At 44.1% G+C, this 23,566-nt stretch overlaps 1 protein-coding gene across 1 annotated transcript in view; it reads left to right on the top strand.

The window, feature by feature from the left end:
• Window positions 1–23,566, top strand: part of TRIO (trio Rho guanine nucleotide exchange factor) — a 3,555,343-nt gene that overhangs the window by 596,451 nt on the left and 2,935,326 nt on the right. The window contains 1 exon segment of the mRNA XM_077269474.1: window positions 7,603–7,734. Coding sequence (XP_077125589.1) covers window positions 7,603–7,734 — 132 coding nt within the window.

The following is a 23,566-nucleotide window of genomic DNA, read 5'->3' as shown; positions in this document are numbered from 1 at the left end:
TGGTAAAAAACGCTGCGGATCCGCAGGAAATCCGCAATGTGTGCACATAGCCTAAATCATGCTGCTGAGGCGATAAAAACTTAATTTCCGAGCAGTCATAAATACTCGGAAACCCGAGCAACGAGTACACTCGCTCATCACTAATAAACATATGTACTGCAATGTAAAAACAATTTCCTGTGGAGATATTCTTTCTTTTGAGTTTCTTTTAATTGCCTCTGTTTCCAAAGCTGCAAAAAACGTTAAAGGAAGTGACATGTCCATACTTTAGGCAGCTTCTGAGATCTTGAAGAGGTTTGGAACAATTACATATAATAAGCTACTAATGGGGCAAAAAGCCCCATTAAAAAACAACCCCTTACTAACAGGCCATTAAAACCTAGTCTTAATATTCCTGAAATAATATGGAAACTATTCCTTTAATAATCGATATAAATTAACCGTGGGGTAAAAATTAAAGTGAAACCCATGTTATCTGTCATTTTACATTTTAGAATTCACAACCACACCACTCTGTTGCAACTTACAGTGTCAATATTGGAACAGCAGCCCAGAATGCCATTCTATAACTATTGGTGGAGAAAGGAGAAAAAAACTAAAATTACTGTTCCATCATGGAACGACTTACACTCTACATCAACACGGTCTATTGTGAAACACCATAGTAATTTTGTGGGTTTTATGTTTACGTGTTTCATGCTTGCACAAAGCCCTTTTAGAAAAAAAAAAAAAAACTACATAGAACTTACCGTATATACTCGAGTATAAGCCGACCCGAGTATAAGCCAAGACCCCTAATTTTGCCACAAAAAATTGGGAAAACTTATTGACTTGAGTATAAGCCTAGGGTGGGACATGCAGCAGCTACTGGTAAATTTCAAAAATAAAAATAGATACCAATAACAGTAAAATTAATTCAGACATCAGTAGCTTAAATGTTTTTGAATATCCATATTGAATCAGAAGCCCCTTATAATGCTCCATAAAGTTCATGATGGGCCCCATAAGATGCTCCATATTAAAATATGCCCCATATAATGCTGCATAAAAGGTTAATGATTAGTGATGAGCGAATATACTCGTTGCTCGGGTTTTCCTGAGCACGCTCGGGTGATCTCCGAGTATTTGTGACTGCTCGGAGATTTCGTTTTTAATGACGCAGCTGCATGATTTATGCCTGCTTGCCAGCCTGAGTACATGTGGGGGTTGCCTGGTTGCTAGGGAATCCTCACACGTAATCAAGCTGTCTAACAGTCACAAATCATGCAGCTGCGGCAAGGAAAACTAAATCTCAGAGCAGTCACAAATACTCGGAGGTCACCCGAGCAACGAGTATACTCGCTCATCACTATTAATGATGGCCCCATAAGATGCTCTATAGAATATTATGCCTCATATCATGCTGCACAAAGGTTGATTGCCCCATAAGAAGCTCCATATAATATTATGCCCCATGTAATGCTGCACAAAGGTTGATGGCCCCATAAGATGCTCCATAAAATATTATGCCCCATATAATGCTGCACAAAGATTGATGGCCCCATAAGATGCTCCATAGAATATTGTGCCCCATATAATGCTGCACAAAGTTTGATGGCCCCATAAGATGCTCCATAGAATATTATGCCCTATATAATGCTGCACAAAGGTTAATGATGGCCCCTTAAGATGCTCTATAGAATATTATGCCCCATATAATTCTGCACAAAGGTTGATAGCCCCATAAGATGCTCCATAGAATATTATGCCCCATATAATGCTGCACAAAGGTTGATGGCCCCATAAGATGCTCCATAAAATATTATGCCCCATATGCTGCTCCATAAAGGTTGATGGCCCCATAAGATGCTCCATAGAATAATATGCTGCTGCTGCTGCGATTAAAACAAAAAATGACATACTCACCTCTCGTCGCTGGGAGCTGGGTACCGGTGTCGCCGCTGGCTCAGGCCCCCGGCACTTGCGATATTCACCTGTACCCGTTCCACCACCGCACGCCGCTCTGTCTTCCGGGTCTCTGCAGTGACTTTTCAGCCAGAGGGCGCGCACTAACCACGTCATCGCGCCCTCTGACCTGAATGTCACAGCCAGAGGACCCGGAATACAGAGCCCGGCAGTGGAACGGGGACAGGTGAATATCGCATGGGTCACCCTCCCCCCCCATCATACTCACCCCTCCTGGCACGGTCTCCCTGCTTCTCCGATGGTCTCCGGCGCTCGCCGGCAGCTTGTTCCTGTGTTCAGCGATCACATGGTACCGCTCATTAAAGTAATGAATATGCGCACCACGCCTATGGGAGTGGAGTCACGTCCATATTCATTACTTTAATGAGCGGTGCCATGTGACCTCTGAACACAGGAAGAGCTTTGGACACCGGAGACCATCGGAGAAGCAGTGAAGTGCAGAGACCGTGCCGGGAGAAGGTGAGTATGATATGACAGCTGCCGCTCCCCCGCCGACCCCCTGGGACAATGACTCACGTATAAGCCGAGAGGGGCACTTTTAGCCTAAAAAAATGGGCTGAAAATCTCGGCTTATACTCTAGTATATACGGTAGTTTGTTTTTGAAAAAGAGATTGGTGCAAGCATGAAAGATGTAAAAGGAAAAAACAACCCTCAATTTTTATTTCATCCTGGAACTGCTTCTACTTTACTGCAGCACGTTGTATTTTGATACGTCAGTCTCATTTCTCTACTATTCAATATGCAAAAGAGGGTTGCCCTTATTTGCTGACAGGACAGTAGTAGGCTGTAATTTTCTTGATCAATTACTGGAATTGTGACAATCACAACCTTTTTGGTTGAGCAGCTTTGTAACTCCCTTCTCAACTGTACCTTTTAAGATCATCTTGTGTGCTAGCTCCCCCACTTTTTTATTTTATAATTAGTAGAACAATATAGGTGTGTAAAATAGTTACACATATAGCTCCCCCCTTCTTCTTTTTAACATGTTTCATGAACTTATTGGTGTCAAAAATGGGCAATCCTTGCATGTCTCGTGGCTGTCGGACAGGCACGAGACATGCAGCCAGGTGACTCAAGCATATTTTTCTAGCACGCCAAAATACTCAATTAGCACATGAGCATGCTTGGATAACACCTTATCCGAGCGCATTCGCTCATCACTAGTTGAGAACAATAAAACCTAAAAATTATCAATGTAAATCGCAATATTCCATAAAGGTCTGGATTTGGAATGATACTCTAATGCAAAGTGGAAAATCTAATTACAGGCTGATCCAACTTCAGTGGAAATTCCTCAATAAATGGAAATTATGCTCAGTAGTGTGTGCGGTCTCCACTTGCCTGTATGACCTCCCTACAATGCCTGCACATTCTCCTGATGAGGTGGCAGATGTTCACCTGAGGGATCTCCTCCCAGACCTGGATAAAAGTATCAGTCAACCCATGGACAGTCTGTGGTGCAACTTGGCGTTAGTGGGTGGAACGAGACTTGATGTCCAAGATATGCTCAAATGAATTCATTGCTGGGTAACCAGCAGGCCAATCTGTAGCATCAATGCCTTCATCATGCAGGAACTGCTAAGACACTTCAGCCTCATGAGGCCTAGCATTCTCATGCATCAGACGGAGCCCAGAGCCCACTACTCCTGCATATGGTCTCACAATGGGTCTGAGGATCTCATCCCAGTACCTAATGGTAGTCAGAGTACCTATGGCTAGCACCTAGAGGGCTTTACATCCCTTCAAAGAAATGCCTCCGTACACTTACTGACTCACTGCCAAACCGGTCATGCTGGAGGATGTTGCAGGCAACAGAACGTTCTCCACAGTGGATCTAGACTCTGTCATGTCTGTCACTTGTGCTCAGTGAGAACCTGCTCTCATTCGTGAAGAGCACAGAGCGTCAATGTCAAATCTGGCAATCTTGGTGTTCTCTGGCAAATGCCAATCACCCTGTATGGTGTTGGTCTGTAAGCACCAAACCCACTTGTGGATGTCCGGCTCTCATACCACCTTCACAGTGTCTGATTTTGACAGTTTGAGCAAACACATTGATGTTGGTGGCCTGCTGGAGGTCATTTTTGCAGGGCTCTGGCAATGTTCCTCCTAGGACAAAGGAGGAGGTTGCCCTTCTACGGCCCCCTCCACGTCTCCTGGTGTACTGGCATGTCTTCTGGTATCTGCTCCATGCTCTGGACACTGTGCTTACAGACAAAGGTACTCTTCTTGCCACAGCTCGCATTGATGTGCTATTCTGGATGAGCTGCACTACCTGAGCAACTTCTGTGGGTTGTAGACACTGCCTCATGCTATTGTACAGTACCTCTAGTAGTGAGAGCAATGGCAAAATGCAAAAGTGACCATAACAGCCAAAAAGGGTAAGAACAGAGAAATTGTCTTTGGTCACACCCTGTAAAACCACTTCTTTATAGTGGTTCTCTTGCCAATTGCCTATCATTTCTATCATCATGCCTGCTCCATTTGCACAACAGCAGGAGAAATTGATTCACAATCGGTGTTGCTGCTTAACTGGACAGGTTGATTTCACAGAAGTGTGATTGGCTTGTTGTTAGTTACATGTCCACAAAAAGATTTTTTTTCTGTTATTTTTTTTTTGAGGCATTGAGGTTTTTTTTCTCTTTTAAGTGGAAACCACTTCAGTGTTTCTTTTTTCTAAGCCTTCTGATTGGATGGTTCTTTAAAACTGAACATATAAACAGCAAACTGGTTTTACTATAGAAAGCATTTCAAGCATTTTTCTTAATCAAAACTTCTACCTTTTTTTGTTTTTAGAGCTGATCTGCTCCAGAAAACCTTGTTTTCAGGTGGGTCGACTCTAACAACTGCCTGAAAAGCACCTGGAAAATGATGAAAGAATAAACATATGAAATGGCAATCGATAGATGGGCAAAAATGCAAGAAATTACGCTTCAAGAAAAAACGCTAGTGTTTACTCATGCTTTTTCCTCTCAAAAAACTTGGCATGTTTGTTCCCCTAGTAAAATGTTGTGTGCTTATACCCTAAGCGTTTTCAATTTATGGTATATTTTGTACAAAATTATAGGGCAGTTAGTAGGGCAATAGTTAATTATTAAATCCTTAAAGGAGTGGTCCAATGAACAAAGTACATTTTAATCAATAGATCTTGGATTAAGAATGAGTTCCACAATTGAATGTGTTAAAATAAGTTCATGTGCTGAAATCTTATAAATATGCCGTATGTCCGGATTTCTTGCAGAAATTTCCTGAAGAAAACCGGAAATTTTCTGCAAGAAATCCGCATTTTTTTTTGCGTTTTTTTTTCTGTTTTTTTCGTGTTTTTTTTTAGCATTCTGCAAGTGTAATTAGCTTGCAGAATGCTAAAGTTTTCCAAGCGATCTGTAGCATCGCTTGGAAAACTGACTGACAGGTTGGTCACACTTGTCAAACATACTGTATGACAAGTGTGACCAACTTTTCACTATAGATGCTGCCTATGCAGCATCTATAGTAAAAGATAGAATGTTTAAAACTAATAATAAAAAAAAAAATGCTTATACTCACCCAGACGATCTCCTCAGCGGCGTACGTTCCTCTTCCTATAGCTGGTGTGTGCGCGCAGGACCTTCCATGATGTCGCGGTCACGTGAGCGGTCACATGACCGCTCACGACCAATCACAAGACAGTGACGTCATCACAGGTCCTTCACCGCACACCAGCTATAGGAACCGAAGCGGCACCATGCAGCGGTGAGGCGGGAACACTGCGGGGGACATCGAAGGTGAGTATAGGGCTATATTTTATTTTAATTCTTTTATTTTTGACCAATTATATGGTGCCCAGTGCGTGGAGGAGAGTCTCCTCTCCTCCACCCTGGGTACCAACCGCACATAATCTGCTTACTTCCCGCATGGTGTGCACAGCCCCGTGCGGGAAGTATACAGATCAATGCACTCCTAGGTGTGCGGAATCCCCGCAATTCCGCATTTTTAATGAACATGTTGCTTTTTTTTCCGCGATGCGATTTTTTCGCGGAAAAAATCGCAACATTTGCACAAAAAATGCGGAATACACTGTAAATAATAGGAGGCATATGTTAGCGTTTTTTTCGCGTTTTTATCACGTTTTTATAGCGAAAAAACGCGAAAAAAAAACGCTAAAAATCCTGAACGTGTGCACATGGCCTTAGGGCTGTGTCTCACCATGCAGAGATGCTAAAGTTAATCGATGGCACATATCACAGCTCTTGGCCAGGGGAGATGGCATAAGTCATATATTAGGAGAGTATACAGACAACACAGCTTCCAGCTGCTGTTTTCTGAGATAACACATTTTCCTGCTGGTTTAATCACTGGAGTGAGTGTTTCTGCCTCATCTCCAGCCCTCTGAACTCATCCTAAATCAAATCTGTGATGTAGAAACTCCAGTGGCAGCGGAGCTTATAGGTCACTGACTTAATTTAAAGGGTGATTAATATTACCAGAAGAGCTGGGTTACAGTGGCTGTATGAGAGTGAGTCCAGATGTACCCAAGTTTTTCCACTACTTAAAGCAGAAACTTTAATTTAAGAATGAAATATGAAAGAAATATACTGCTGATCCACTATAATAAACTAGGAGGCAATTTGAATAAAGTGAGGAGATAAACAAAAGACATTGGACTCACGTCTGGTGGGAGTAGAGAAGGTTAGAATTGTACAGCTAAATATGCTTTGAAAAGCGAGCAGCCAATTTCACATAACCAATGCATAGATACAAAGCATTAGATTCAGACCGATAAGGCTATATTCTTACGTTGCAGAATGTTAGCAGAATTTTCCCGAACAAAACCTGACTCTTTTCGCAGTAAATTTGCTCGCTTTTTTTCGCGTTTTTTGTGTATTTTTCCGGAGTGTCCTACTACTATATTATATAGTGGCAAATCCGGAGATTTTCGGCAAAATTAATGAACATGCTGAATTTTTTTCCGCAATGCATTTTTTTTGCGGAAAAAGCGCAGCATGGGCTCAAAAATTGCGGAATGTTTTCTAATAAGGGGATGCTTAATGTAAGCTTTTTTTAGCGTTTTTGCGGTGGAAAACCGACGAAAAAACGCTAAAAATCCTGAACGTGGGCACACAGCCTAACAGTTCAGCAGCTTTACCATTGTGCTGGGGCTGTTTCTAGTATGGAGGTCCTATATAACTCTAAGGTACACGTTCAGTATTTGGTCAGTATTTTCCATCGATATCTATCTGTAAGCCAAAACCAGCAATGGAGCAATCAGAGGAAAAGTATAATAGAAACACATCACCACTTCTGCATTTTTCACCCACTCTTGCTTTTGTCTTACAAATACTGATGGAAAATGCCGACCAAGCATTGAACGTGTGAACGTGGCCTAAGAGCCAGAAGTAGCAGCAAGTTTAAAAGGACAAACCTCCACTTCCTGTAATCCATCCTGCTTGTCTGGAACTATAGATAGATCAGGGAGTAGACGGCAAGTTTCTAAGAATGGAGACCCCTAATGCCAATAACAGTAGAAAAATTATATAGTGTAAGGAAAAGTTTATCAACAACAGTGACCCTTTAAGACAGCAATAAAATCACACTGGCTTTAGTCTAATAACTGATATTTGTGGAAATATGACTTTGTAATTACTTTTTTTTTTCAATAGTACATGAGCAATGTTGATTTATGGTGTAAAGCTTGCGGAAAAGTTGATCTTCCTTCAGAGCTGCAAGATTTGGAAGATGCTATACATCATCATCAAGGAATTTATGAACACATCACTGTTGCGTACTCTGAGGTAACATTTTTCAAATCACTTGGTTACCACACGATTTTGCTTTTTCATTATAAGTTACCATGTTTTTTGGACTATAAGACACACTTTTTTCCCCAAATTTTTTTGGGAAAATGGGGGTGCGTCTTATAGTCAGAATATACTTATAAATAGCATATACAAAGAAAGAAGAAAATGTGGCACCTGGACCCGTTGAAGCGCAGTCTGCGCGAAATGGCGGTCGTCCTCGGTCACCTTGCACCCTCGCATATACCTGCAGCTGTTGTTATGATGTCGTCAGTCCACGCTATGGCGCAATAAAGGACTTTTTTATCGCAGCACAAGCTGGTGAGTGCCACATTTTCTTCTTTCTTTGTATATGTTGCTCTTGGACTGCTAATGAATGTTGAGCACCACAAAGCCAGTGCAAGATACCACCTGATATTGTACAGGGAACTTTTGTTGCTACAGCCACAGAAAACTGCAGGTGTAACCTAGTGCCGTTCTACTTTTCTCTATGAAATTCATCATTGGATACTTATAAGTAGTGTGGCCTCAGCAGGAGTTGGGTGATTCTGCTGCGGTCTGACTCTGCAGGGCGATGATCACAATCCCTTCCCAGGCTGGTGCAGCAGGTTTGGTGGTGCTCTGTGGTGCGGGGGGCTCTGCCGGCAGTTTGTGAAAGCCCAGAGCCCCCCACACATCTATTACTTTGATGCGACGGCCTTCGGGAAAATGGCACTTTCCCTGACATATGGACAAAACTATATATATTTTACTTTAGCATTATGCATATACTGTATATGTCCTCTTCTTTGCATTGAGTTTTATACTTCCTAAACACCACTAGGTGGCTATATTGTATCATTTTTTTTATAGAAAACAAATTGAGGATGTACCGTATATACTCGAGTATAAGCCGATCTGAGTATAAGCCAAGACCCCTAATTTTGCCACAAAAAAACTGGGAAAACTTATTGGCTCGAGTATAAGCCTAGGGTGGGAAATGCAGCAGCTACTGGTAAATTTAAAAAATAAAAATAGATACCAATAAAAGTAAAATTGATTGAGACATCAGTAGGTTAAGTGTTTTGAATATCCATATTGAATCAGGAGCCCCATATAATGCCCCATACAGTTCATGATGGACCCCATAAGATGCTCCATACAAAATACTCCCCCATAAAATTCATGATGGGCCCCATAAGATGCTCCATATTAAAATATGTCCTATATAATGTATACCATTCCCTGGTCCATATTGATTTCGCTATAGCCACTGCAAGAGAATTCTTTTTATCCTAAAGGGGTTTTTGTTTCTGTATTGTCTTGGTCCTACATGATTGAAACTTTACCCCCTGTGTTTTACTTCACTTAGGGTGACACTTTGTTTGTTTGTGATATCTTTTAATCTCACAATTAAAGTTATGTTTTAATTTCCACCTATGCTGTATCATATTCATAGTTTGGTGGGATCATTCTAACCATTGGTAGTTGTACTATACATGCATACCAGGATGCATACCAGGATAGGGATAAGGGGACCATTTTTACCAGGATAGGTGATCTTAAGTACAGAATTGACCACATTTTTTGCTTCAGTTTTTTTTTTCCCCCTAATTTCCTCCTCTAAAACCTAGGTGCGTCTTATAGTCCGAAAAATACGGTATTCTTCAGTCCTCATATTCTGCAGTATGTCTCTTTTTAACCCCTTTCCCACCTGAGACGTATCTATATGTCCCTGTGACCTGGGTGTTATTGACCTGGGACGTATGAATACGTCCCGATGATTTTGCACGCACATGGGCTGTATTAGTTGTTTCTGACAGTTGACACCTGGCTCCTGGCACTTTAATCCCCTAAATGCTGACATTGCGCAGGGTCCCGATCGTTGTCATGGTGACTTGATCAGCAACTTTCTCTGTCAGTGCAGCACTGACAGTTTGCATAGCAGTAGGGATTCTGCTGCTTCCCCATTCTATACAAGTGGTCAGCCTGGAAAAAAAATGATAGTCGCATAATGGGACAAAGTAAAATAGGTAAAAAGATGTTTTAAAAAAATTGTAAAAATATTTTTAAAAATCCAAACATTTATGTAAAAAAAACAATACAAGTACACATATTTGGTATTGCCACGTCTGGAATGACCCGACCTATGAAACTGTTCCACTAGTTAACCCCTTTAGTGTACATATTAAAAAAAACAGAAACAAGGCTAAAAACGATGCTTCATCATCATACCGCCAAACAAAAGTGGAATAAAAAGTGATAAAAAAGACTACTATAAATAAAAATGGTACCGCTGAAAATGTCATCTTAGTCCCGCAAAAATCAAGCCATCATATAGCTCCCTCAGTGGAAAAATAAAAAACTTATAGCTGTCAGAATAAAGCGATGCAAAAAAAAAAAATTTCTATAAAATAGTTTTTGTGTAAAAGTAACAAAACATAAAAAAAAAAATGTAAATGGGTTTTTGCTGTAATCTTACTGACCCAAAGAATAAAACTGCCTTATCAATTTTACCACAAGCGGAACAAGGTAAAACCCCTCCCCCTGATGCAAAAACTATTTTTTGCAATAAAAGTGTCTTTTAGTGTGTGACAGCAGCCAAACCTACAAACCTGATATAAATCTGGTATCACTGTAATCACACCGACCCAAAGAATGAAGTTGCCTAATCACTTATACTCAGTGCCGTATTTAGAGTTTATGCTGCCCTAGGCACTTTTCATGCTGCCTCCCCCATTGGCGAGTATGACTAATGCAGACACTATCGGCAGTGACTTAGGCTACTTTCATATCAGCGATTTTTGACATTTGCGGCAGATCCGGCAGTTTTTCCGCATCCTTAACGGATCACTTATGACAACACTGTGTTCGGCCTCATTCATTCCCTATGGGACTTGCGGCACTTGGGGTTTTGCTGCGATCCGGCAAATGCGGTACTTGCAGCAACAGGAAAAAAAATGCTGCTAGCAGTGTTTTTTTTTGTCTCACCTCAAGTGCCGCACATGTCCGCAAGTCCCATAGGTAATGAATGAGGCCGAACGCAGAGTTGCCGGCCCGTAAGTGATATGTTACGCGGCAATTGCGGAAATACTGCAGTATCTGCCGCGAACTGAGAAAATCGCTGATGTGAAAGTAGCCTTAGCAAACCTTTCCATTAGTTGTCATGTAAGAATCTGGTGGATCTCATACACTGTACATAGTCAGTTGATTCTGCCACGGTTGCAAGGTTTGGCTGACAGATTTTTAAGGGGAACCTGTCAGTCAATTCATACTACCAAAACCACGGGCAGCATCACTCAGACTGCAAACACAGAAGTTTATCTCTGCAATGCTCGGACGTTTCAGAGAGAATAGTTTGAAGAGCTGGATGGGTACTTTAGTGAGAGAACTGACTAATCTGTTGCTATCGTCTGTGGGCTTCTCACTCCATGTCTCTAGATCAGGGGTGGGCAATTTATTTTCCCGAGGGGCCAGATGAAAGACCATGACTGTTGTGGAGGCCTAACCAATAGCATGAAAATAATTATACTCAATATTAATTGTATCACTTAATATTGAGCAGAATTAAGTATGCCGATACCCCCATATATATCTTTAAACCCCCCACAGCCCCTTATATACAGCTTGAGCCCCACACAGCCTCCCCATATACACTGCATGAGCCCCACACAGCCTCCCCATATACAGCATGAGACCAGCCTCTCATCTCCTCTCCTCAGCAGCCTCCCCTCTCCTCACCAGCCTCTCATATCCTCCCCTTAGCAGCCTCCCCTCTCCTCACTCGCATCAGCAGCCTCTCATCTCCTCACCAGCCTCTCATCTCCTCTCCTCAGCAGCCTCCCCTCACCAGCCTCTCATCTCCTCTCCTCAGCAGCCTCCCCTCATCAGCCTCTCATCTCCTCTCCTCTCCAGCCTCTCATCTCCTTTCCAGCCTCTCCTTTCCAGATCTCCTTTCCAGCCGCTTCTTTCCAGATCTCCTTTCCAGCCTCTCATCTCCTCTCCTTTCCAGATCTCCTTTCCAGCCTCTCATCTCCTCTCCTTTCCAGATCTCCTTTCCAGCCTCTCATCTCCTCTCCTTTCCAGATCTCCTTTCCAGCCTTTCATCTCCTCTCCTTTCCAGCCTCTCATCTCCGCTCCTTTCCAGCCTCTCATCTCCTCTCCAGATCTCCTTTCCAGCCTCTCATCTCCTCTCCTCTCCAGATCTCCTTTCCAGCCTCTCATCTCCTCTCCAGATCTCCTTTCCAGCCTCTCATCTCCTCTCCTCTCCAGATCTCCTTTCCAGCCTCTCATCTCCTCTCCTCTCCAGATCTCCTTTCCAGCCTCTCATCTCCTCTCCTCTCCAGATCTCCTTTCCAGCCTCTCATCTCCTCTCCTCTCCAGATCTCCTTTCCAGCCTCTCATCTCCTCTCCTCTCCAGATCTCCTTTCCAGCCTCTCATCTCTTCTCCTCTCCAGATCTCCTTTCCAGCCTCTCCTCTCCAGATCTCCTTTCCAGCCTCTCCTCTCCTCTCCAGATCTCCTTTCCAGCCTCTCCTCTCCTGTCCAGATCCTTTCCAGCCTATCATCTCCTCTCCTCTCCAGATCTCCTTTCCAGCCTCTCATTTCCTCTCCTCTCCAGATCATTTCCAGCCTCTCCTCTCCAGATCTCCTTTCCAGCCTCTCATCTCCTCTCCTCTCCAGATCTCCTTTCCAGCCTCTCCTCTCCTCTCCTTTCCAGCCTCTCATCTCTCCAGATATCCTTTCCAGCCTCTCATCTCCTCTCCAGATCTCCTTTCCAGCCTCTCCTCTCCAGATCTCCTTTCCAGCCTCTCCTCTCCAGATCCCCTTTCCAGCCTCTCCTCTCCAGATCCCCTTTCCAGCCTCTCCTCTCCAGATCTCCTTTCCAGCCTCTCCTCTCCAGATCTCCTTTCCAGCCTCTCCTCTCCAGATCTCCTTTCCAGCCTCTCCTCTTCAGATCTCCTTTCCAGCCTCTCCTCTCCAGATCTCCTTTCCAGCCTCTCCTCTCCAGATCTCCTTTCCAGCCTCTCCTCTCCAGACTCTCCTCTCCAGATCTCCTTTCCAGCCTCTCCTCTCCAGATCTCCTTTCCAGACTCTCCTCTCTAGATCTCCTTTCCAGCCTCTCCTCTCCAGATCTCCTTTCCAGCCTCTCCTCTCCAGATCTCCTTTCCAGACTCTCCTTTCCAGCCTCTCCTCTCCAGATCTCCTTTCCAGCCTCTCCTCTCCAGATCTCATTTCCAGCCTCTCCTCTCCAGATCTTCTTTCCAGCCTCTCCTCTCCAGATCTCCTTTCCAGCCTCTCCTCTCCAGATCTCCTTTCCAGCCTCTCCTCTCCAGATCTCCTTTCCAGCCTCTCCTCTCCAGATCTCCTTTCCAGCCTCTCCTCTCCAGATCTCCTTTCCAGCCTCTCCAGCCTCCCCTCTCCTCTCTCACATCAGCAGACTCCGTCTCCTCTCTCACATCAGCAGACTCCCGTCTCCTCTCTCACCTCACTCCTCTCTGCAGCTTCCTCTGAGTTCTCACACACTGCCCGCCTCCTCTCCCTGCTCACCGCTGACTTCAGTATCTTCTCCCACAAACATGACCTGCTTCTCTGCAGTCTGCTCCAGTGCTCCTACATTAAGAAGAGCGCGCAGCGTGTCACATGACCGGTGTCAGGACCATGATGCATTTGGGCCTGCTGCTGCTGCTTAAAGGTACAGCACCCATTTCTGCCCCATACAGTAGTCAGGGCAGGAATTCCCTGATGGCGGCCCTGCGCCCAAGACCCCCTCTCCCCGCAGCCGCCGGGACTGAAGTGGGTGGGCGGGGCAACCTCGGACTTTAAAAAAAAGAAAAAAAAAATTTAACTTGCTCAGGTACCGCCCCCTGCATTGTCCCCGCCCTAGGCACGTGCCCTCAAGTGCCTAGTGGCAAATACGGCCCTGCTTATACTACACAAGGAATGACGTGAAAAAGTCTAAAGCCAACTGCAGATAAATTCCCAAAGTAGTATACTTAAAAAAAAAAAAGGGTCACATGAGGAGGATTCTGATCTTCTAGCAATTAGGGGCTCTGTATATGGAATCCGTAAACTATTCTAGGAAAAGCTGCGCTCCAGGAGGCAAATAGCGCTCCATCACTCCCGAGTCTCTCCATATTGCAAGGCAGTACTGTACAACCACATATGGGATATTGCTACGTTCAGTAGAAATTGTGGGACAAATTATGGTAATATTTTTACCCACTTCTTGTTTGGAAATGTAAATTTTTTAAAACATTTTGGTGGTAAAAATGTAGTTAATTTTTCTTCACTGCTCAATGGTATAATATTCTGGGGCACAACCATGGTTGCATTATGATCATTGCAACCCTAGATGAATGCGTTAATTGGTGTAGTTTGTAAAATGGGGTCACCTACAGAGGGTTCTGCTGTTCTGGCAACTCAGGGGCCCTTCCAGTGGGTCATGGCACCCACAAACCATAACAGTATAATTTGCACTATGATGTGGCGTTCCTTCCCTTCTGAGCTTTGTCCTGTGCCTGAAAAATACTTTCCTATTACATGTAGGAAAAATTTACCTCAGTTTGTTGTAAAAAAAAAAAAAATTGTTTTAGCCCTGTGAGAATAGCACTCACCAACGGGTAGGGGAATACTCGCTTGGCAAAGGCATAAATGCACCGGGCATGGTTTTTGCACTTACACAGTCTATTTGGTTTATTCTGGTATCATAAACCATACAAACGTGAACCAAAGGCAAACAGTCTTTACATAAGGCTTCACATCATTAGTTTGCGGCAACTAAACACGCTGGTCCTCTTCTGACCAGTTGTCGTGGGTTACCACACAGTTCATAGTACATAACAAGCACCAACAGTCTGTATAGGTACCTTATGGGAGCTCCTGCTCCACCTGCTGACTCTTAGTCAGTCCTCTCTCCTGGGGAAACTGCCTTACAGGGTTCACCAACTTGCCTGACAGACATTTACCAGTCGGTTCCAGACCCACCGAAGGACGGTAGCTTCCCCACACAGCAGCTTTCACCGGCTCTGCAGGTCCTTGGCCTCACCTTGTGCTCTTCAGGGATCCGGTCCACACACACACAGGACCTCCCAACACAGAAGCCACTCAGGACCACAGCCTCACCAGGTGCTCTTCAGGACGTCCATCCCCGACTGGGACCATCCAACACCAAGGCCTCTACAGTGTGCTGTTCAGGACGTCCGTCCCCATTTGGGACAATCCAACACACAGGCCACCATGTCCCAAAGCCCCACCACGTGCTATTCAGGAAGTTAGCACTCCCAACACATAGGCTTCCAGGACCTTCCAGCACAGAACCATTCAGGTCCATACTCAAGAGACATATGACCCACACCCTGGTCACATTATATACTTGTAACCACTCCCCTAGGTGGGAGTGTGTGTGGCTAGTTTGACCCGCCCAGCTCTCATAACTTGCCTTGCCAGCCTCCCTTCACAATTTTACAAACAGCACATTTACTTGTGGGACTACAGGTCTCAGAACATCCTGACTTCAGGCTGACAGCACAGAGTATCTTTCTCTGCACACATACACACATACCGGCCATTCACTATAATGCCGGACTTTGTCTCATCACCATAGTTATGCCTGCGACTGCCATGATTCCTATGGCCTCAATACACCTCAATGCACATTCCTGGAAGACCATAAAGCGCCCCCTACCTGTAACAGGGGTCACTGAATCACAACCCTTAGAAAAATTAAAAGTTTGTGGCTAAAACAACATTTTAGTGGTAAAAATGTAATTTATTCTTTCTTAACCGCTCAGTGGTATAAAATTCTGTGAGACACATATGATCAATGCACCACTAGATGAATTCATTGGGGAGTGTAGTTTGGAAAATGAGTTCACATATGGGGGCTTTCTGTTGTTCTGTCATTTCAGGGGCTCCGCCAATTATTTAGATGGAAAACCCAAAGTGGTCAGCGTAGAGCGGCAGATAAATATGATTGCAAACGTTATGTAAAATGTTCCCAATAAAAGCTTCAACTTAACCCACAACAAAGGCAAGTCCCCATCAGATCTGTCATCTGTTAATAGAAATGTAGGGGGTTTCCTCGTTACTGGTAGTACAAAGTATCCGGAAAGCAAAATGACTCCTCGCCCCCCAAAAGAAATTCAGCAAATTGTCCGCTCCCAAATCCAAATGCCCCCCTCCCTTCTGAACCCCAGTGTGCCTAAACCACATTTAGCACCCACATGTTTAGCATTTCTGTAATGATAAGAGCCTACATAATACAGGTGCATGTTTCCAGAAGCATGAGTTGAGCATAGTGTACTGGTCACTACAACGGAAGTTTGCAATTTTCACTCAGCAACATCCATTGCTGCTTGTTTCTGGAAAACACCCATGGAGTAAAAATCGTCACTGCATCTGTAGATAAATTCCCAAAGGGTTATAATTTCCAAAATGGGGTCACTTGAGGGGGGATTCTGCTTTTCTAGCACTTAGGGGCACTTTATATGGAATCCGCAAACTAGTTTAGGAAAATCTGTGCTCTAGGAGGCAAATATTGCACTGTCCCTCCCGAGTCACTCCGTATAGCTAAGCAGTACTGTACAGCCTAATATGGGATATTTCTACATTCAGCTGAAATTGTGGGACAAATTCTGTTGACATTTTTACCTATTTCCCAGTGTGAAAATCTATAACTTGTGGCTAATACAACAATCTTGGTGATAAAAATATAAATTATTTTTTCTACACTGCCCAATAGTATAAAAGTTTGTGACACACCCGTAGTGCCAATATAATTACTGCACCCCTAGATGAATTCATTGAGAGGTTTAGTTGGTAAAATGGGGTCACTTATGGGGGGTTCTGCTGTTTTGGCACCTCAGGGGCTCTGACAATGTAACATAGCACCCTCAAACAAGTACAGCAAAATCTGCACTGTAATATGGTGCCACTTCCCTTCTGAGCTTTTCAGGGATTAATGCAGTTCCCACATATATGGTCATATATGTACCAGGGGGTGACAGATTCCCTTTTACATGTTAATTGCCCCTGTCATTCTTTGACAGCGGCACTTAACATGCTCCTGCCTTAAGCATGTCAGTTACTTCGCCCATTGGCGCCTCTGTCACATGATCGAGTGGCACCGATGGGTTGCCATGATAGACAACCCCCATTGTCGTCATTGCCTATCTGCTATAATTGCTTCCTGGTGGTCGGTAATCATAGCAGATAATCATTTCTACTACTGTTATGTGTAACACAAGTGATCATAAGATTGCAGCTTTAACCCATTACTTGCCAAATTAAAATTTTTAAAAGTGCGGATTTTTCAGAAAAGGGCGTCCCAATATTCAATTAAAAATGACAATGACATGATTTCCTATTTTGAAAACATTCATTTTACAAACACAACACAAAAATTGGACCTAATTATAAAAATTATAAAATCTTAGTTGCTAGAAGCTAAAGATTAGGCGTCCCAAAAAAAGGACATATACTATATAATTGTCTAAGGGTCACTTCCGTCTTTCTGTCTGTCTGTCTGTCTTTCTGTCTGTCACGGAAATCCTATGTCGCTAATTGGTCACGGCAAAACAGCCACGACCAATCAGCGACGGGCACAGTACAGCGGCAAAAAGGCCGCTCCTTACTCCCTGCTGTCAGTGCCCGCTCCATACTCCCCTCCAGTCAGCGCTCACACAGGGTTAATGGCAGCGTTAACAGACCGTGTTATGCCGCGGTGTAACGCACTCCGTTAGCGCTGCTATTAACCCTGTGTGACCAACTTTTTACTATTGATGCTGCCTATGCAGCATCAAAAGTAAAAAGATCTAATGTTAAAAATAATAAAAAAAGAAAAAAAATCATTATATACTCAACTTCTGTCGGCCCCCTTATGCAGCCCAGGCCTTTCCTGCTCCTCGCGACGCTCGGGTCCATGCATTGCGGTCTCGCGAGATGATGACGCTACGTCATCATCTCGCAAGACCGCAATGCACTCTTGGGAGTGACGGTCACAGTCCGGCCGCAAAATGGCCACTCCCTATTCCCCTGCACTCAGTGCCCCCTCCATACTCCCCCCCCCCAGTCACTCCCCCCCCCCAGTCAGCGCTCGCCACCCACATAGCGTTGTAGCAGTCCGTTAAACCGACTGCGTTACACCGCGGTATAACAGTCTGTTAACGCTGCTATTAACCCTATGTGACAAACTTTTTACTATTGATGCTGCTTATGCAGCATCAATAGTAAAAAGATATAATGATAATAATAATAATAATAATAATAATAATAAATAAAAAATCGGGATATTCTCACCTTCCGTCGCCTCCGCAGCAGCTTTTCCTGCAGCTCGTGATGCTCCGGTCCCACCGCTTCACTGATTGGTCGCGCCGGCTGACCGCGACCAATCAGCGACATTGCCGCGGGATTTAAATCCTGCTTCCCTGATTGCTCGCGCCCAGCCGTCGCGACCAATCAGTGACATTGCCACGAGATTTAAATCATGCTTCGCTGATTGGTCACACCCAGCCAGCGCGACCAATCAGTGGCATTGCCGCGGGATTTAAATCCTTCTTCCCTGATTGCTCGCGCCCAGCCGGCGCGACCAATCAGCGACATTGGCGCGGGATTTAAATCATGCTTCGCTGATTGGTCGCGCCTAGCCGGCGCAACCAATCAGCAACATTGCCGCGAGATTTAAATTACGTAAACAGGGCAGACAAAGTACACCTGAGCCAAAACCGCAGCGTCAAGACCAGGAGAGGATGTCATCCTATGAAGATGGGAGGCCCCGGACCAGACCGCGACGCCCATCGGATCGGACCGCCCACCCAGGTGAGTATAATCTAACCTCTTTTTATCATCTTTTATGATACATCGGGGGCTTATCAACAGCATTCCAGAATGCTGTAGATAAGCCCCTGATGTTGTGGGCTTAGCTCACCGTCGATTTTGGGGGTGACAGGTTCCCTTTAAATAAAAAAGAAGAAATGCATGTTATGTATCTGCAAACTCATCTCTTTTAGCATTTAGTGAATATGGTAAAAAAAAAATTTGTGCAATAGCACTTTTTTGCAATTTCACTGCACTTGAATTTTTTCCCCGTTTTCCAGTACACTATATGTTAAAATCAACAGTTTTGTTCAAAAGTACAACTCGTCCCACAAAAAAAAGCCATCACACTGCCATATTGACGGAAAAAATAAAAAATTTATTGCTCTAGGAAAAAGGGGAGAAAACAAACCCCCACTAAAATGGAAAATCCCAAGGTCGTGAAAGTTAAAGGGATATTCTAGGCATATGAATACTATTTTTTCTGTCCCTACAGTGAGTCTAATAACCCCCCCGTTATTATTTTTCACATTGAGCTCCCCCTCACCTCACTGCAGCCATCCATGCAGTTTATTGTTTATGTTCCAGATTTCCTGCCAGCTTTCCCTCAAGATCATCCAGTTTACATTTACCATGATTAAGTGCACTGAACACATCCCTAACTCACACCAATGGATTTAGTGAGCAGTGTTGTGAATTCCGCTCTTGGGCTCCCTCCGGTGGTTGTAAGTGGCACTTTTGTGAGTTCTGCTCTTGGGCTCCCTCCGGTGGTTTTGAGTGGAATGGCTGCTTCTTGGATTTAGCATCAGCAGCTGCTTCCACTGATCGTCTATCTGGCTCGGCTATTTTAGTCTGGCCTTATCCCTCACTCAATGCCAGTTGTCAATTGTTCCTGCTTGGAGTCACAGCTCTTTTGGATTTCCCTGACACTCTGACCAGTTCAGCAAAAATAAGTCCTTGTTTGTCCTTTTGGAGTCCACTTGTTGTGGACTTTATTGTCCAGCACATTCTATGTTTTTTTCTCTTTAGTCCAGCTTATCAGTATGGATCTATTCAGCTAAGCTGGAAGCTCTGGGCAGCAGATTTTGCCCTCCACACCTTTAGTCAGGTGTGGAGATTTTTGCATTCTCTGCGGTGGACTTTTTCTAGTTTTATTTACTGACCGCACAGTGTTCTGTCCTGTACTATCTATCTAGCTAGTATTGGCCTCCTTTGCTACATCTTGTTTCATTCTACGTATGTCATTTCCTTCTCCACTCACAGTCATTATTTGTGGGGGGCTGTCTATCCTTTGGGGATTTTCTCTGAGGCAAGATAGCTTTCCTGTTTCTACCTTTAGGGGTAGTTAGCTCTCAGGCTGTGACGAGGTGTTTAGGGAGTGACAGGAACATCCCACGGCTACTTCTAGTGTTGTGTTAAGATCAGGAACAACGGTCAGTATAGTTACCACCTGCTCAGAGCTCGTCGCATGTTGCTCCCTAGACACCTCGTCACAGCCTGAGAGCTAACTACCCCTAAAGGTAGAAACAGGAAAGCTATCTTGCCTCAGAGAAAATCCCCAAAGGATAGACAGCCCCCCACAAATAATGACTGTGAGTGGAGAAGGAAATGACATACGTAGAATGAAACAAGATGTAGCAAAGGAGGCCAATACTAGCTAGATAGATAGTACAGGACAGAACACTGTGCAGTCAGTAAATAAAACTAGAAAAAGTCCGCCACAGAGAATGCAAAAATCTCCACACCTGACTAAAGGTGTGGAGGGCAAAATCTGCTGCCCAGAGCTTCCAGCTTAGCTGAATAGATCCATACTGATAAGCTGGACTAAAGAGAAAAAACATAGAATGTGCTGAACAATAAAGTCCACAACAAGTGGACTCCAAAAGGACAAACAAGGACTTATTTTTGCTGAACTGGTCAGAGTGTCAGGGAAATCCAAAAGAACTGTGACTCCAAGCAGGAACAATTGACAACTGGCATTGAGTGAGGGATAAGGCCAGACTAAAATAGCCGAGCCAGAAAGACGATCAGTGGAAGCAGCCATTCCACTCAAAACCACCGGAGGGAGCCCAAGAGCAGAACTCACAAAAGTGCCACTTACAACCACCTGAGGGAGCCCAAGAGGGGAATTCACAACAGAGCAGCTGATTTCTGGTCCATCCAAGGGGATACCGTGACAGAGATGGGCCAGAAGATACCGGTGTCTGATTACTTGAACTGTTGCTCTGGTTAGAACTGCTTCACCATCATGTTAAACAGTGCAGATTTTCTGTGCCTGGGCTTTAATAGGTTTTATCAGTTTAGTTGATCTCCTGGATCTCTCCATCATGGATTGCCTCAACTCTTCTGTGTTGGACACTCCCCTCTGGTATATATGCTTGCCACTGGCAATTCCCAAATAGTTTATTCTGTCTGGTTTGGAGTTGGAAGAGTTGTTCAGTGTTTGGAGAGTCGTGTGGAGTTTGCGTGTTCATCCTCATTCCCTCCTATTTTGTTTCACCTACCTTAGCCTCCCTTGCATTCCACTCTGTTGCTTGGTTGGTGTATTTTGTGTGATTGCAGTTTTCATTTATCCCTATCCATCTTCCCTTGTTTATCTGGTTAGTGTTTGTTATCCTATACACTTCAGCCTCACACCATCCTGAGTGGGGGAGGGAACAGATAAGGGTAAGTCAGAAGCATAGCAAGGCATGTGACCCCGGCGTCTCCATCTTCCGGGGGACAAGGATATCATGAGGGATAGAGAAGGAGACACTTTCCCCTAGAAATCCTGCAACAGTACTGTGACAGTTTTCTTGAATCTGCCACTATAGAGTTTTTTCATGAAAAAAATCTGTATGGACCACTCTAACATGACTGCTCACATTTGCCCTCATTCACAGCCTCACTCTATCATAGCCCACTCTCAAACACTTCAGGGCTGTTCCCAGTCTCCCCTGCAGCTCTCCCCACCTTCAGCGCTGCTCCCTCTCTGACTTCTCTGCAGTGCATCCAACTCCGTTCTCTGCATCCAGCTGTGTCTCCTCCATTTCTGCTTTCCTCGATTGCTTAGTTGTTTGCAGCCTGGCTCGCTCCATAACCACTATAGCAGATTATGAGCGCTGTGGGCAGTGGATTTTGAAAGGGACCATGGGCTGACTTGCAAATTTTAACTTTGGAGGCAAACACACAACACTCGCCTGTGGCCAATCATTAGGCTAAGGTTTTACATACCAATCGGCGTGTGTAGTGCGCATCTTAGGTGCAGCTTCTAAGAAACCATTTTATAAAACCCCAAATTGAATAGTCTTCTTTGCAGCGTTACCGTAAACAAATGCTACAGCAACTGATGCTAACTGAGACCCAGGCCTTAACCTGTTTACTTTGATAATCGCATACTCGCTTGCAGTGATACCCCAGTGTTTACAGTATAAGATTGCGGAGTTATACTGACAGTTGCCAAAGAAATTTCAATGTGTTTTGTGCTCTGAATCAACAAATACACTTAAGCCCCAATTCATCAGTGTTTTTGCCAGAGTTCTGCCATAGTACACTTTGAAAAGTCACAAAATTTTCTAAGTTGTTCAAAAATGTTGTGCTTTTTGCCTTTTTCTCCCAGTTTTGGCCAGATACATCAAAGTATGAAGAACGTGGATGGGGTGGAGTGTGGCAAAGCCCAACCGCCAAATTATTCAAAAGTTACACCACTTTAGTGACATAACTTTGCCAGCAATGTACACTTCTGGTAAGGCGCACACCAGGGATAACATTGGCCTAATTCATTAAGTGCCTCTAAGGCTGGTTTCACATTAGCGGTTGTGTCCGCAGCATTTCAGATGCATACATCCGCATGCGTCTTGATTTCATATCTTTAACATTGTAGACGCAGGTGCACGTGTTTGCATGCGTTCGCCCGCGTTTGCTTACACATGTGTATTTTCGCCGTGTGCGGCTGACACACCATGTTGCATTTTTCTGTGGCGGCAAATTTCCGCCGCCTACGCATGCGGACGCTTACGGAAGGAGTGCGTCAAATAAACACATTACAGTCTATGGGAACGCATTCGTATGCAAGGACATGCATACGATTGCGTTTGCGTACACATGCGTTTTTATGAGTAAACATGTCTTGGAAATTGTTTTAAGCCACCCCCCAAACAAAGCTTATAAAAGAAGGTGTGGGCAGTGGAATTCCATTACTCTCAAGACTCTACTAGGATTGCTGCATCTTTTTTGGAAACATTGGAAGACTCTGACTATAATGTAAGTATACAAGCTATCTGTCTGCCTGTCTGTTTTTATCCCTGCAGTCTGTAATAATTTCTGTCTCTCTTGCAGCATTCCTCCTCATGTCCTCCAGTGCAGATCAGACCTCACAGAGTGGACAGGAGACTGAAGTGAGTACATTTGCTACTGATTGGTAAGTATTCACTGTCACTATTACGCATGTGGCAAAATATTTTTTTTCTTTTTACAGAACCATTCCAGTGCAGATGAGCAGTAGCAGCAGACTCAGGCTCAAGTTCCGGTCGCAAGGCGGAGTGCAAGTATTCTTGACTGTTTTTATTTATTCTTGACTGTTTTTGATACTCTTGACTGTTTTTATTTATTCTTTACTGTTTTTGATACTCTTGACTGTTTTTATTTATTCTTGACTGTTTTTGGTACTCTTGACTGTTTTTTTTTTTCTTTCTGACTGTTTTTGTTTTAAGTGTTTTATTTTTACAACATTAATGGCTTTGTTTTATTTCTAGGTTCCACAACGGGAGAAGGAATTCATAGACAACGACCTTCTCATCATCTTGGTGCAGGAGCGAGTTGCTTTGTGGGACACCCGGGAGCAGCAGCACTAGAACGCTGTGGTGATTCAGCGGCTGTGGAATGAGGTGGCCCAAGCAATGATGGATGACTGGGACAATGCCACGCAATGTGTCAGGCTTTTCTTAAGTATTGCAATGTGTTCTGATGCAGCAGTGAACTTTAAGGCCAGGATCACACAACCGTGTGTGATCCGATAAACTCCTGTGAGTTTCTCGCATCATACATGGTTGTGTGAT

The sequence above is a fragment of the Ranitomeya variabilis genome, chromosome 6, assembly GCF_051348905.1.
Source record: "Ranitomeya variabilis isolate aRanVar5 chromosome 6, aRanVar5.hap1, whole genome shotgun sequence".
NCBI classification, from domain to species: domain Eukaryota; kingdom Metazoa; phylum Chordata; class Amphibia; order Anura; family Dendrobatidae; genus Ranitomeya; species Ranitomeya variabilis.
The sequence above is the reverse complement of the archived record's forward strand: the minus strand, read 5'-3'. Positions and strand labels throughout refer to the sequence as shown.